Source organism: Rosa rugosa, chromosome 1, assembly GCF_958449725.1.
Source record: "Rosa rugosa chromosome 1, drRosRugo1.1, whole genome shotgun sequence".
NCBI lineage: Eukaryota > Viridiplantae > Streptophyta > Magnoliopsida > Rosales > Rosaceae > Rosa > Rosa rugosa.
In genome coordinates, this window is record NC_084820.1 from 13142576 (window position 1) to 13157747 (window position 15172).

The 15172-nt window shown below is 40.6% G+C and overlaps 1 protein-coding gene, 1 long non-coding RNA gene, 1 other non-coding gene and 1 pseudogene across 11 annotated transcripts; 1 reads left to right on the plus strand and 3 right to left on the minus strand.

The window, feature by feature from the left end:
* The first annotated feature begins 640 nt into the window (after positions 1 to 640).
* On the plus strand, positions 641 to 5008 carry LOC133718739 (uncharacterized). Of its 5 annotated transcripts, none has more exons than XR_009850551.1 (4): positions 925 to 1592; positions 1687 to 3690; positions 4152 to 4191; positions 4288 to 4576. XR_009850551.1 is itself a non-coding variant. In XM_062145609.1 (4 exons), the coding sequence occupies exons 2-4, from the start codon at positions 3514 to 3516 to the stop codon at positions 4962 to 4964; spliced, it is 483 nt and encodes a 160-aa protein (XP_062001593.1). In that variant the 5' UTR covers positions 1232 to 1592; positions 1687 to 3513; the 3' UTR covers positions 4965 to 5008. The 5 variants fall into 5 exon arrangements, 1 of the variants encoding a protein (XP_062001593.1); XM_062145609.1 differs by lacking the exon at positions 4288 to 4576 and adding an exon at positions 4699 to 5008 and having other exon boundaries at positions 1232 to 1592; XR_009850547.1 differs by having other exon boundaries at positions 641 to 1592; positions 1687 to 1758; positions 1880 to 4576.
* Positions 5009 to 6603: 1595 nt separating this feature from the next.
* LOC133727286 (uncharacterized) lies at positions 6604 to 9638 on the minus strand. Of its 5 annotated transcripts, none has more exons than XR_009855091.1 (10): positions 9493 to 9638; positions 9238 to 9380; positions 8856 to 9122; positions 8663 to 8731; positions 8356 to 8414; positions 8143 to 8250; positions 7709 to 7981; positions 7527 to 7599; positions 7291 to 7411; positions 6604 to 6841 (listed from the first exon to the last, which is right to left on the minus strand). It is a non-coding gene; the product is annotated as an uncharacterized LOC133727286 (long non-coding RNA). The 5 variants fall into 5 exon arrangements; XR_009855092.1 differs by having other exon boundaries at positions 9497 to 9608; XR_009855093.1 differs by lacking the exon at positions 9493 to 9638 and having other exon boundaries at positions 8856 to 9014; positions 9238 to 9468.
* A 976-nt stretch (positions 9639 to 10614) lies between these two features.
* Positions 10615 to 10705, minus strand: LOC133727604 (small nucleolar RNA snoR26). The gene has a single exon (XR_009855283.1). It is a non-coding gene; the product is annotated as a small nucleolar RNA snoR26 (small nucleolar RNA).
* A 572-nt stretch (positions 10706 to 11277) lies between these two features.
* LOC133730180 (anthocyanidin 3-O-glucosyltransferase 5-like) lies at positions 11278 to 12851 on the minus strand (annotated as a pseudogene).
* Between the last annotated feature and the right edge of the window lie 2321 nt (positions 12852 to 15172).

Genomic DNA, 15172 nt, shown 5'->3' on the forward strand with positions numbered 1-15172 from the left:
ATGTTCTCTTTATGCTTATTGTAAGATGGGGTTCAGGCTCTATGTCCCCCCCTTGTATTCTGCAATTTCATTAATCAAGGCTTGAGGGCAGCCGCACCAGCCCCTTTTCAAAAAAAAAAAAAAAAAGTTTATAGGGACGCTCGCATGAAGCAATAACAATCTCGCTTGCTAAGAAAAAAACATAGGCTAATTACTGTTTAGTACCCTGTGGTTTGGGTAGAACATCAATTCAGTCCCTCGACTTTCAATTTCATCAAAAACACCCTCACACTATCATTTTCTCGTCCAATAGGTCCATCCATTATGATTCCGTTAATTTATGCGGTTAGCTGCTGACGTGGCGATCCAACTCAGCACAGGTGGGCCCCACATGGAAGTGAAATTCCTAAAATGACCCTGGCCAATCTGAAATGAAAAAATCCAAAATAAATGTGTTCGCGTTTGGGGAGACTCAAACCCACGCAAGTGGGTGTGAAAGTGAAAGCCCCAACCACTGGACCACATGCATGATTGTAATATATTTCCACAAAATTAATATATATTTGTATACCCAACCGGATATGGATTAAATCCAAAATAAATCAACACTTCGCGTGAATATATATTTGTGTGGGTTCGAATCTCCCACTTGCCTCGCGACCTCAATGCAGGATGCACTTGGAAAAATGGGCGGGAAGAAAGATCGGCACTGGCCTCCCAACCCGAGCCCTCGTTCTTGTAGACCAATCTAATTTCCAAAGACTCTAATGATCCAGCAAGAAAACTTACCCCAACCAAGACGAAGGGAAGCCTGACGTCAAGCGCCCCTCGGCCCAACGGAAGCAGACCGGAAGGATGGCACCGCTATCGTTGATACTGAAACCCTTCGAAACCCTAGGTTTCGTATGGCTGTTCATAGCTCGATCACGAAGTTGGTTTTCAAGATTATTACCACTTATGAGTTTTCAAGTTGCTCTCATGTGTCAATCTGTTATAGTGTGTAATCCCATCACCACAACAAATGTGGGCAACAGCCACATTTGTATTGCCACGAGCTGAAGGAAATGTTGAAATTGGGGTAGTTGGTGTCCATATCTCCCGCGTACAAACACAAAGTGTGGGTATGTTTTATTTTATAATTGTTAGAATTTTCTTTCCTGCAAACCCGTACATGACATGGTCCTAGCTTTTAATGAATTTATATATTTTCATTTTTTATTCATGAGTGGGTGTTTAAAAAATATTAAAGTTCATGGGAAACAGAACCTGATATTCGTTTCTCATCTCTCTTATCTATTCGAAACTCTTATCTTCTTCCCTTCTCCTTGAACTCACTGAAACCATCAGTCTATCTCTCGATCTTCTCTCATCCCTTCTCTTTAGTTACAGAATTTTTTTTTTTTTTGAAAAGGCTTTAGTTACAGATTTAAGTGCTGGAAATTAAATGGGTTTCTTCTTTTCCCTTGCTTTTTAATTACTTTGTTTTGGTTGATAGTGAGAAAGTCGGTGGATTCAACACGAAGGTAGCCGCCATGTATTGTATTCTCCGCCTCCTAGATCTGGGACAACTTGGCAGTAAAACTATTGTTCTTAGTTGTATGATATCAAATTTGGTAAGTCTCTTGTACAGATCAGATTCTTTGCTCTATATATATATATATGTATTCAGTTTGCTTTGATGTTAATACAACCTCTTTGATTTTGAAGGTCACAGGTTACTGGAGGCCTAGCTTGTGGAACTCCTCATATGATCAGTGCTACGATTCAAGGCCTTGCTTGGTTGGCTTATGAGTTTTCTGACCTTGTTTTCAATTGCTAGCAATTTTCTACGATTAAAGTTCATTTCATTTATAATTTCTTTTAGATCTGAACAATTGCTTTGGTGCGTCGTTGTTTTCAGTCTCGGTAGAGGTAAGTTTGATCCGAGTTTGGATCTGGTATACTTCCTCTGTGGGTGAGAGCTGCGGCCTTGCCTGTCTCGTTTGTGAGAAGTTGATGGGGCTAAGAATTCTGGCTGATCTGCTGGTCGGTGGAGGTGGCCTTCGTCGGCGACTTGTGGGACTGGGTATAAGGCGAGGCTTTCCTCATATGTTGTTGGGTGATGGTGATGCTGAGGATGAGCTCGTTTCTTTAAAGCCACGGAGGAAGGCAATGGTTCTCGATTTGGGTGCGATTGCTGGTGGTGCTAATGGCAGCGGTTTGGCTGACCAGATCGACCTCATCAGAATATGATTTCAGGCATGGGTCTACGCCTATGATCTCTAATCCAAGATCTCAAATTTCATCACTGAGTAGAGGCTGAAACCATGGCAGTGACTGAATCCAAGCCGATCATCATTGAACCCATTCATCCCCAGAAATATGAAATAAAATGAATAAGATCAGGATATCAGCCATCCATCCCCAGGAATACTCGATATTGGACCAGAAGCAATTAAAAAAAAAATACAATTATAATAATAATTCCTACCCACCATTGTTGTTAGTGGTCCCAATGTGTCAGAGCTTCTTCAGAGAAGCCACAAACAAGTAAATCGAGACTATTAAGGGGAAAGCCACCCCTCTACAGAGCACTGACCCTATTAAATGTGGCTGTAGTGTGGCTATGGCTGCTAGACACACACATGTGTGTCCTTTGAGGTCTTTTTGTCACGCCAGCTGTGTGTGGCCTTTGCTCATAATTGTAGTAGTGCATCCTAATTCTCTCTCTATTTTAAGGCATGGGAGGGGAATGAACAGTACCCTTCAAGTGATTTAACTGTATTGCCCCTAAATCACGTTTTGCCGTCTTTCATCGCTTGGTTGCGTGGCTTGCGTAGTGTAGATTTGTTGCGTGGCTTCTAGAAAAAGCGTAGTGGGGAGAGATAGAGAGAGAGAGAGGTGGATTTTGTTTTGCTCTCAAGAGGAAGAAGACCTGCGTTTTAGAACTGTATCTGTGTTTGAGCTTTTTTTTTGGCGTAGAGATTTTGGTTGTCGTTTGTTGAGAAGGTTGGGTTTTGATCATCATCATCATCAGGGACGTAGCCAGGAATTCTCGGAGGATTGGACTAATTGTAGCCATACAAAATTTTTGCGCAGAACTCTTTTTTTTTTGGGTTTTAGTGAGAGGCTCATTAAATGGTTAATGCCCTAAGCAAAATGAAATCAAATCATCAACAACCCTTGCCAAAAAAAATAAAAAAAATATTCATCAAACCAAGCATATCTGGACAAGTGGACGACTCATTCCCTAAACACCAAACAATCAATTGAATCAAACATGATAAGCACACGAATTTGGACAACCCATTCCAAACATCACCAAGTTTCGACCTCACCCTAAACACCAAACATCACGATTCACGAATCTGGACAACCCATGGCCATTCCCAATTATCAAACATCATCAAGTTTCGACCTCACCCTAAACACCAAAGATCACGAATATGGACAACCCATTCCCAATTATCAAACATCATCAGCAATTCAGCATGGGTAATCACTAATCAGTTTACGGTGTTTACCTGAGATTCAGGGATTGAAGGAGTCGCAGAGATGCAGACTCGCAGTGGAGGTGGCTCGGTGGCGGAGGAGGTGGCTCAGGCGGACTGCCGGGACTCACGGCTGGAGCCTGGAAGGCTAGAAGGCGGAACCAAGCTCGGGACAGCGGAAGACGGGGAGAGTCTTGAGACTGACAGTGGGAGTTTCGACCGACAGCAGAGAAGCATCAGTGTGTGTGTGTTTTTTTATTTATTTTTTTTATTCAGATTTTGGCCCAAATTTTTTCTTGGCCTATAGCCCAAGTAGCCCTTGTAGTGGCTACGTCCCTGATCATCATCATTTATAGAAATCGGTGAATTTTTCTTTTTTGGTATTTGGTTGCATGTAATTTTGTAGATTTGTTCTTCATTTGTTGAGGTAGCCTTTGTGTTGTTAGCTTCAATTACTCATCACTTTTACTATGATTCTGAGTATGATTGGATGAGCAGAGCATTGAAATTTCATGTCACAATGGTTTATAATTGTTTTACCGTGCTGAATTGATGCCAAAAAACAAAGATTTGCAATCTTAGATTCAATCTTAAGGATGACTTTTCACTCTCATTGTTGTTCTTTTTAATTTTTCTTTAATGGGCATATCTTTACTCTGCTAACAATTTATCTAATTTCTGTTTATTATGGTGGTCTTGCAGTTGGCTACTATTTGGTTGGAGCGCAAGGATTCCTTAGCTGGTAATTTTCTACATCAATAATGTTTGTGTTGATTCATTTGTTGGATAGGTTCCTTTTTCTCCATGCTCATGCTTGAAGGGTCGTGTATATTCTCAGGCTTGCAGGACTATGAGTTTTGGCATGTTAGTTGTAATTCAATGCACTTGAAATGGTAATAAATTTGTACGTACATAAATTTCAGTTTTAGGAAATTGTATTAGTTGATGTGGGAAAGGGTTAACTATGTCTTTATCCTTCTCTCTGTTCGTGACACATTATTTATTGTAGGTACTTTTCCAACAATCTTCATTCTGTGAGATGTGCCACAGAATACTTTTAACATAAATATGTAAATGTATACACTTTGCTTGATATTTTTGTTTGTATGAAGGTTTGTTCTTTGTTATTGTTGTTTCTATATCCTATACCAATATCTGTGTGTGTTGTTATTAACTAGATTTCCCAACTTTATTGCTTGGTAGCTCAATAGAAAACAGTCAAGCCTTCAAACATTAAAACCAATTGCAGGTGCTGGGCAGCAAAGGGTGAAGTGTTTGGTGAATGTGAAAGATTTTTCGAATATTATCGTAGGCTTAGCCCAGGTGAATGGGTCAGTATTTCTTAGCTTAATTCTTTTGCAATTGACAGAAAATTTTCTCGGGCTTATTCAGATATTTTGCATATTATGTAGTTCTAGGGTAAGATGCTTAATTAAGCACTTACATGTTCTTAAGTTACTGAAATTTAAAAACATCGGGAAAATAGATCAAGAACACCATTTTAATCTTTTGTAATTCTGTTTCATAATTTTGAGATAAAAGGAACTTTGCAATGGAAAGCTCTGGTTGTAAGTTCTCCAATCTGTAATTTTAATCATAAGGAGAGCAAGATGGGTTATTCCAGCATCTGGTATTGCTTTATCAATTGCCAGACAATGGTTATGGAATATGACATTGTACATACCACCTATATCACATACCGCCAAGCATAAGCAACGACCTCTTAGGTGGGCCCCGCGGCATGGTTAGTCCCGCCTACGACATGCATCCGGTAGTCCGACACCCGAGCTATCTCGCTATGGTGGAGGTCGGCCGGTACCTCGTAGGGAGGCCACCCTCCCATGCTCTCCAAGAGGCTTCAAGAGAAGCAATATATGTATTATTGTCCCACATCGAGGATATGTAAATAGAGTGGGACTTCCCTTAGCTATAAAGGGAAGTCCTCCCATTCTTAGGATGGAGGGATCCATGATCCCCACACTTGTATCACCACAAAGGTCACTTGACCTCACTCATAGTAAAATATCTAAGTGGACGTAGCCTTGCCCCAAGTGCAAGGTGAACCACTATACATCCGGTGTCATCTCTCTCTCTCTCCCCATCATGCTTCTTAGTTACCGTCTCTCCCCATCATGCTTCTTAGTTACCGTATTCTTCAGTAGAAACAGACATACTGGTATTGCTTTATCAATTGCCAAACAATAGGATGTTCCTTGACTTTTTGGTATTTGTTATTAACTTTGAAAATTAGTTCACATTGTATGTTTTCTTGAACTGGGAAGTTTCCTGTGATCTTTTGCTTTCTTTTGGGATTAGAAGAAAAAAGAGGAAAATAGACCCATTCTGAAGTACAATGCCATGCTGTGTACATTACAAAAGAAACATTTAAACTTGCTAACATGGCCTGAGATTGCTTAAAAGACATGTAGGCCAATGAAACTATTTTAATAGATTCTATTAAATATTCAACAATACAAAGAAGATTCATTACCAGATTCGTTAAAATAATTAAAAGCATTTTATACATCAAAGATAAGAACAGGGTCACTCCCGTAGGCGTGAGCGTGGCTCATTCAGGTGCAAAAACAGTAGGGAAAAATGCACCAACAGTGTCCGGACACTGTTGGTGCATTTTTCTCAAAACAGTAATATATAGTTACTAGAACGGTCCACACTTTATTCAGTTGTTTGTTTATGGGGAGATATGTAATAGTGGGGAGTTTCTTTTCATTCTTTTCCTTGTGGGTCAATTATATGCTTACTTTTTCTGGTCATGCTTTTGATTATAAATTAAACAGAAAGCTACTAGCTACTGCTTACGCGCACTACTAGAAATCTGGCTATAGGACACCATCCAGTATTGGTGTGAGTTGGCTACAATTGACACCCTTCATCACATTAGCCACTATGCAGCCACCCTTATTGTGTCAGTCCCCTTTGCTCCAGTTTCTAATGTGACATAGAGCACCAATTGCCTAATGGTGCCATCATCACCTATAACTCTTGTCAGCTGTCAAATCAAATTTGGCACCCTTCTTACCGTGGCAAAACTAGATTTTTTATTTAATTAAAAAAATATTAATGCCAAATTTGGCACTATTCTTCATCCACCTACATGCCATGTGGCATTACAATTAATAGAAAGCAGCTGGAATAACCAATAGTAATATTATGAACAAACTAAATGATTTCAACATCCATACATTCATTGCAAAACTGGTTTACATAGTCAGAGTGCCAATTTCATTGTTACAGAATATAACTTGCAGTTGCAGACATCAATAGAGTTCTATAGGAAAGGGAAAAAGAGAGGGAAAAAAAAATTGATTTTATGTAGCAACCTTTGCACAATTGCTGCATAACACAACACATGCAGTTCTGATTTCCAATATCTGCCAAAAAAACAAAAGGTACAATTAATACATAGGCCATCTCCACCATGTGTACTCAGCAGTTTTAAATATGAAGTTACTAACAGTGTTGACATCACAACAATTTGCTAACAAACCAAAAATACAATATCCATTACTCCATCTAAACCCACAACTCATTCTACATAGAAGAAAAACTGCATCACCCAAACATAATGATTGATTATAATAGTTACGATACATACATATAGATCAATTCCAATCCCTTTCCAATACAAAAACTAGAAATATCAGAATCTCGATGCTTTTCATTTGGCAATGCAATCTGATATGATTAAATACAGTAAATCATAACATGATCTTTTTTAACTTCACATTCATATATATTGTGATTTCTAACCCATATGATAAAAGTGAAAAGCAAAAGAAAATATGTTACTTCAAAAATATAAGAGAATAAAGTTAACTACCTGCATTTACAGACATGGTGGCGACAACCCATATATCTACATATACATTAGTACGTTATCGCATCACCCCTGCACATGGCTTAACATAACACTGCTTCATGGTTGCTGCTGTGATTTCCACCTGACAAGTAAAAATATGTACACAATATAAGCATGATAAAAGTATACTGGTCAATTCTCCTAGTTTAGCTATCATTAACCAACCTACAAAATGAGTCTATGGTCAGTGAAGTTACCACACTGGTTTGCAGGCCTAAGGTAACTCATTACACCATCTAAGTCTGCAACTCACTCTACATGTAAGCAAACCTACAAAAGCAAAACTCAACAATAAGTAAAGTTCAATGCTCAGATAGTAGATCAAAAGTAGCACCCTAAAACTTTATTTCACTAAGTGAATTAACAAGTCAAAACCCACCATTTTTGGATGTGAATTTTCTGCGTTAAGTGTTGACATACTTCCTACCATCATCGTCCTTGGTGAGGTTAAATAACTTGTGGATCTTGGAAGCCCTCTTTGGACCTCTCACTGTTGGCTTTTCAACATCAGTCAGTCCAGGAAGGTCATTGTCACCTTTCTTAACAATGACGAAGTTCAACACAAAAAGGTCTGGACTAACAATTCATCCATGAACAGACTTCCTTCTTCGCTCACTATACCTCCTTCCATGTCCTTGGAAGCATGAGGCTCCTAAAATAATATGCACAAATCAGTGGCAAAATCAAACAATGTTCAAGAAAAATCAAAGCAGTTAGTACTAAAACAGAAAACCAACATCCTAAAATCAATTGCCTTTTTTTTTCTCTCTCTCTCCCTCCCTCCCCCACAAAAACTTTTGGATTGTAACATACCCCCGTGGAGCAAAAGGCGAACACACCCTGGGGTTAACACTCCTTGCTTCAAAGGAAACAATTTCTTGTCACAGCCTCCCATAATTTTGAACACATAACTCCTGAGTCCTGTTAAAAATTAACGAGAAAGACAAAAGAGTGCATTAATGTAAAGTGACTGCAACTAAAATTCTGGCAAACGTAAAGAACCTTAAGAATTGTCAGAAATCATACCTCGCAATCTGTGCATCACCATTGACTTCTTGACTGATCTCTTGTCCCAGAATGCTCGGCTGCAGGTTAAATTATTTATGAAGGGATTAGTTCCATTGATTTCATCAACGAACAGGAAGTAAAACAGTGTTAGTCTTTCTTAGAGGAGGAAAAGAAATGTTAAGCAAAAAATCTCCAATCAAATTGGCGATCAGTTCCAAACACAAATGTTCACCGTGGTAATAAAGAGGATAAATTACAAAGGAAGAATTAACATCAACCAATAGAAAACTTAACGAGAACTTGAGAAGCATTGCTAGAAAAATACCTTATCTACTATAAATAAATCTTGATCTAATTTCCCAACAATGAAGCCAACATTGAATTGTCCGATCACCTAAGAGTTAGGAAACAACTGGAGGTCAAGTACAATCTAACATAATCATAAAGCCAATTCATACACAGTAAGTTTAGGAGGCAATGGATAGAGTTTAGGATATTTTGGAAACAAAGAACATTACATAAATACTGTTATCAAGAAACTGAAGGTAGTGCACAAAAATCAGCTAATGCAAGCAACAATCTTCATTCTACCAAAATCTTCCTTTCTGAGAAGTCTTTCCAACTCCTTGGCAGCTGCAGCTAAGGCCCTTGCTTTCCGCTCCTCATGTTCTGCACCTCTAAAGGAATCCATTAAAGGTTAGGTTTGGAGTTTGAGGAGTATAATAGACCGTAGCCTCCGAAGCGTAATGGTTTGTAGGCATGGAAAGCAAATCATCCTAAACAGGCTATGGCAGATGCAGAGAGAAGAAAGATACATAAAAACCAATTAATGCTAGTTGAAAGCCCCTCAAAAAATTAAAGAAGAAAACTTGCAACAAATCTTATTAAGCACATATATACCTGATCGGAAAAGGGTGTGAAGAAAGCGGAGGGGAGATGGATTAGGGTTTGAAGATGAAACATGCCGCACAATGAGTGAAGAAATGGACCAAAACCGGAAGATCTACGAGCACCAAATTGGAAAAGAACCAATATCGAACCATCTACAAACCAATTAAGCACGGATCGTTGAAAACAATGGCAGATCTACACGAGAGAGAGAGAGAGAGAGAGAGAGAGAGAGAGATCTATATGAAAATGAAAACAAAAGCATACCTACTTTCCCTTTTGCTCGATATATTGAAAGTCTCCAATCACACCGTTATTTGGGTTGTGAACTACTCAACTAGTGACGAGGCCCAATTCTATATTAGTATAAATTTAGGGAGCACCGTTGTTCAGTGAATGCGTCGTGAAGACTCACCAATCCAAGGCAACGGTGCCACACTAACTGAGAATGGAGACCAAAGTTAAATAGTGGCCCAGATCGGTGCTCTATGGCCCAAATTCTAGTAGTGGCGGCTCCATCTTTGTGCTGGTTGCTGAAGCTAATGCCACGCTCTACTACTATAAAATATGTCTGTTAAAAGCGCTTCACTGACATTAGGTCTACACACAGATTACTCGATTCAAATTTTCAACAAACCTTCAATTCTCCTACAAATATCAAGATCATCTGTTCCCAAATTTGGTGAAATTATGTGTGCGTGCGCGTGTGTGTATGGCTTGGTTAATTTAGTGCTAGTGGATCAGATGTGGTGGGTATTGATTTGAATTATTGAATGTACATAGAGCAAGGAAATGTGATTAACATATATTGCATAAAATCTTGTCCAGAAAAACATATATTGCATAAAAGCATTCACGTTATGAAACTGTGCAAAAGCTCGACTTTTGTCGGAAGTTTTGCCATCAAGAGAAGGACCCGGATCCTCTCCTAAGCAATTGCTGTCCTAACTTACCTAAGCTTTCACTGAGATTAAGACACGTGTCAATATTCATATCCAATGGTCTACTTTTCTCTCCCAGCTTTAAAAATTAGTGATTTTACGAAAAAGACCCTTGATTGTTGTTGTCTGTATTCTTGCCCACTCTCTCTCCTCTATTCTTTGATTTCTTTCTCATCTTCTTCCTCCCTCTTTCCCGATCAAACACAACTTCATCATCTTATTCTCCAGTTTATCGAATTGAGACATGCCAAATATCAAATAAATTTTGTAACTTATAGTATCTCAAATTCCCAAAATGGATTCTGGGAAGTTGCAGATAGATACCGCAAAGTTGCAGATAAGTAAATGCAGATTTATTTACATCATCGATCCAGAAAGAACAAGTAGTAAAACAAACATATAATACCCAACTTATCAATCAAATCAAAACTAGAATGAAAAGAAGAAATAGCATCTCAGATTCAAATTCCCCATAGTTTTCTTCACGGCCAATCATAGTGCAAGGATAACGAATTCAAGAAAATCATCACTGATGCTTGCTGAAATCTTTCTATAACTCAGAAAACCAAACAATCAAAAATTCAACTAGCAAGTAGTAGAGGGAAAACTCTTAAACAGATCGAAGAGAATCATATATGTATAATTTGGGGTTGGATGCTCCATTGATGGGTTCTTCCCTGTATAATTTCATTCATTGATACTTGAATTGTCTCCCTTCAAGTTCAAAAAATCTAATTTAACTAAACCCACTTGATTAGCAGTTGCTGTTATGTATCGGTGCTGAGTGAGAGTAAAAGAGGGAGAGCAGAGAGGGGAGAGAGAGAGATCTACACTTCGGCGTGAAAGGAAGAGATTAGGAGAACTGGAGAAGAATAAGATAGACTGAAAGAGAACAGAAAAACACAAGCTAGCTTTGTTGTTTGTTGTAGACCATTGGATATGAAAATTAACACGTGTCTTAATCTCAGTGAAAGCTTAGGTAGGTTAGGACAGCAATGTGCTTAGGAGAGGATCCGGGTCCTAAGAGGAAACCGAAATACAAAGCAGCCAAACTAAAAAAGCTACAAGCTGCTGCAATCTACTCATCCAAGTAGAACGTAAAGCAGGAAGAGCCATAAACCTTTGGGCACCCAATATATTACTCTGGACGCCCAGAATAAGATCTACGGTCTGTTTGGAATTTTGGATCCCAGCAAGCACCCCAGCGACGCACACCATTTGAAATTGCATGCATATTCAATGTTCATTCGGTTTTGCTAATTGAGAGAACCTTATATGATGAACCACCTTTTCCTAAAGCTTCTTTACCGCTTGATTTTAGCTTATGGCCTTATGGGCTCTTTCTCTCATAGCAAACCCTTTAATATCGATTATCTTTCTCACCATCTCCTTAATCTCTTCCCTCTCGACCACTCTCTCCCACGGCGGTTTCCTCGACCGAACTGCCACGCCGAGCTCCTCCGTCAGCAACGTGGCGTTCATCCTCTGCTCGGCGTAGAGCGGCCAAGCAATCATCGGCACTCCATTGGTGATGCTCTCCAATGTTGAGTTCCATCCACAATGTGACAAAAACCCTCCGACTGATCGATGCGCCAAGGTGTCCACTTGAGGAGCCCAACAGGGATGACAAGACCAATGCCCTTGGTCCGATCCAAGAACCCCTTAGGCATGAACTTCAATGGGTTATTGTCATCGTCGTAACCGTTACCTGCAGTTAAATATGCTTCAGCAGTAGTTATAATGGGCAACTGTACTACCCAAACGAACCTCTGCTTACTAAGCTCCAAACCCCAAGCGAGCTCGGTCATTTGCTCATAAGAGATGGTGCCACCACCACCAAAGGACACCGTAAATCACTGACTCGTTGGGCTGCTTGTCTAGCCAATCAAACAATACCTTCTCCTTTGGACCAAATGATGCATAGGATTTGGGCCTGATCAACGGCCCGATTGGATAAACGGGCACCTTCGTATATCGGCCCAGGAGTTTCTCATCTCTAAGTGATGCCAGTTGTCTTCGGCTCTAGCTCCTCCCATATGTTTAGTAAAATTCCATCACTTCCCTTCAAGAGCCGTCTGGCGATCCCCAAATGCTCGTTGTATTGTTGGTTGGCTAGTTCTGTCCTGCATGCCGTCGACGATGTCTATTTGGGGTTGTACAGACCTACAACCAGGGATTTTCAGCGGCTCTTTATCGTCAACGAATTCTCCTTTCACTTCTTCATCCAGTGTAGGAGAATAAACCATGAGAGAAAGGAACCATGCATTGGAAGCAATGTAGACGTACTTGGAAATCCCAAACTCTTCGGCAATGGGCAGAGATTCTGTGCCGAAGAAGTCCACAATGAGCATGGTAGGACAGAGCTTCATGTCGTGCAGAACTGACCGAAACGCTGGTCGTACTTCTCGCATCATTGCCGCTATGCGGGTGACGACGTCAGCATCAGGGTTAACGACCCCGGAAATGTCTGGTGGCGGGAGTTCGATGGTTTCGAGGATGGCGTCTGCCTGGAGGAGCTCGGTTTCGACCTTGGAAGTGTTGGAAGGGACGATGAAGTTTTGGTGGACGACAAGTCGCTTTCCGAGCTCGAGCAAAGGGATGAGATGGCCCATTCCTGGGCTGCAGAGCAGTGCTGCATGTTGTTGATGATTTGAGCTCTCCATGGATATGGAATTGAGTTATTGATATCAGATAGAAATGAACCAAATGGACGAAACTGCGTTGCAGGAATTAGGCTTGAGCTAATTAATTAGCTGACTCACCATCCATGCATGTGATCGGTGTGAGATATAGGGGCAGGTTGTGTACGTATTTAAGATTTGGGGATTTTATTGAAATGAAAGACTGAGGCAGGTTGGGATTTTGTTTCTATGTTCGATCGGGGCAATTGTATTTGTGGCCTAAATTGGTTCCATTGAGATTGTAAACCTGATTGCTTTCCTAAATTAACAACCCAATTATGCAAAGATCAAAACGTACGGATTCTACTGCTTAAATTAGGCACTCACCTTTTAGATTATTGTTTAATTGCTTTCCTTGTTTAGGGGGACGTAGAGCCTGAACCCCAGATTACAATAAGCATAAAGAGAACATCTTGAAATAATACTAGGATTCTCCACAAGATCTATGTATTCTAACAAGCACTAATTAGCAAAGAGTGCACGAAAGGCTATTTCATTTGCTTTGACATAGCGGTGACATACCGGAAAGATAACTCTATAACGAAGAAGCATCATTACAAATAGCACAACTTTCCCACTATGTTGCTGCACAAAATAACTCCGGCGACACTCAATTTCATCCTGCCACTAGGAGGTTGCGTCAATTTGATCAAACAAACAGTTCGCCGCCTCGGTAGGCCAGACAAAGCACACAGAGTGTGCATATCGGGGCAACGCCTATTTCTCCCTACCAAAAAGCAGTGGGGACTTATTGCTGGCATAAAGCCATATCCAATTAAAATAAAACAACATAAATAAAAACTAAAATAGATTGGGCCTAAAGCAAAAGCCTAGGCCCACTTTAACCTTAGCCCAGGCCCGTGTCGAGGGCTGCAGTGGTCGCCGTACCGGCGGCTCGCATGGATTCCGACTGCCATCCTTCTATCCTTCTCACCTCTACCTCTGCCTTGCCAAACCTGGCCTGACCAACCCAGATCCGAATTGGGGCAGTAAGACTGTGACGCCCAGCCAGCCGCGATCAACACCCAAACCGTCCTCCCATCCAATCTGGCCGTTTGGATCTGTCCCCACCGACGATGCCCATAAACGATGGGCTGAAAGGTCACGCCCTGGAGGCCCTGACCTTCTTCGCCGACCCGTGAACCACCCGCCTTTCCCACCTTCACATCTGGAATCCAGCGAAACCAAACCTGATTCCGGCAATACCAAGCCTCCACTCCGGCTAGACATATATGAGGACCATCGACCCTTAAACCTTCAAAGGCCCGTCCGACGCCGCCACCACGAGGGTGGGCCGTCGGACAAGGCATGACGAAACTGTGTAAAGAACCAAGAGAGGCGCAGAGAGGTTAGGGCTTATATATGTAATCTTTTTGTATTTTAAAAGTTCATAGTATTTATCTAAAATTTAAAAATCATTTAATCTTGTTGTATTCAATTTAAAACTATAATTCAAATCTGGTTATTCAAAAGTATACAAATTGCTAACGATTTCATTAGAGCATTTTTAGTAATGCTAGTCATTTTTGAGCCAAATTTTAGCCAAAGTAGCTAAAAAATCATTTTAGCTAACCACTTTAGAAATACATCTATAGTGCTATCTATTTTAGCTCATTTTAAATTTATATTATTTTTTAAATGAAAATTAAATAGTTTAAATGTATTTATAAATTACATAAAATAACTCAAAATGAATATTTTAAATTATAGAGAGCCTCATCTCGCTCTCTATATTTATGAGCGAGATAGCTAAAAGCTATAATGGGGAGCCACTTAGGAGTCTGGTGCAGCTGTTAAAATAGATAAAAAGCTAAACATGCTCTTTAAAATAGCTAAGGAGTCAAAATAGAGAGTCTGCTTGTTTGGCTCCAGTTTTGCTTGAGCTGGTCAACTGTCTCTTTTCTTGCGCGGGCGTGCCAGCACCGTTCGGGTGCGGTCGTCGGGGGTGTCCCTTGACCTGACTTCTTTCGAGCGACTATAGACGAGGAGAGCACCAACATCGTCGCGGGATTCTTCTGTGCCTCGTGGTGAGGACTTTGTCTTGTATCACCAAGTCGATACTCAACGTTGTAGGTCGAGCAGAGCGAAATCACCGGGAAGTAGGGAGAACTTGCTAAAGCGTGACTTTAGCTTGGCTGGTTTGCGAGGGCGTTACCTTTGCTTAGATGGTTCCGTAACCGTTGTGGTCGTGGTACTACAGTCGGCTCCCGAGGAGACTAGGACCGAAGCACATTGACAGAGGGTTTGGTGGCACTGACAGTCTTCTCTTGAGAAGACTAGGACTGGAGTGTGATCACCGGTAAGAGAAGGAGAAGAGTTGCTCTT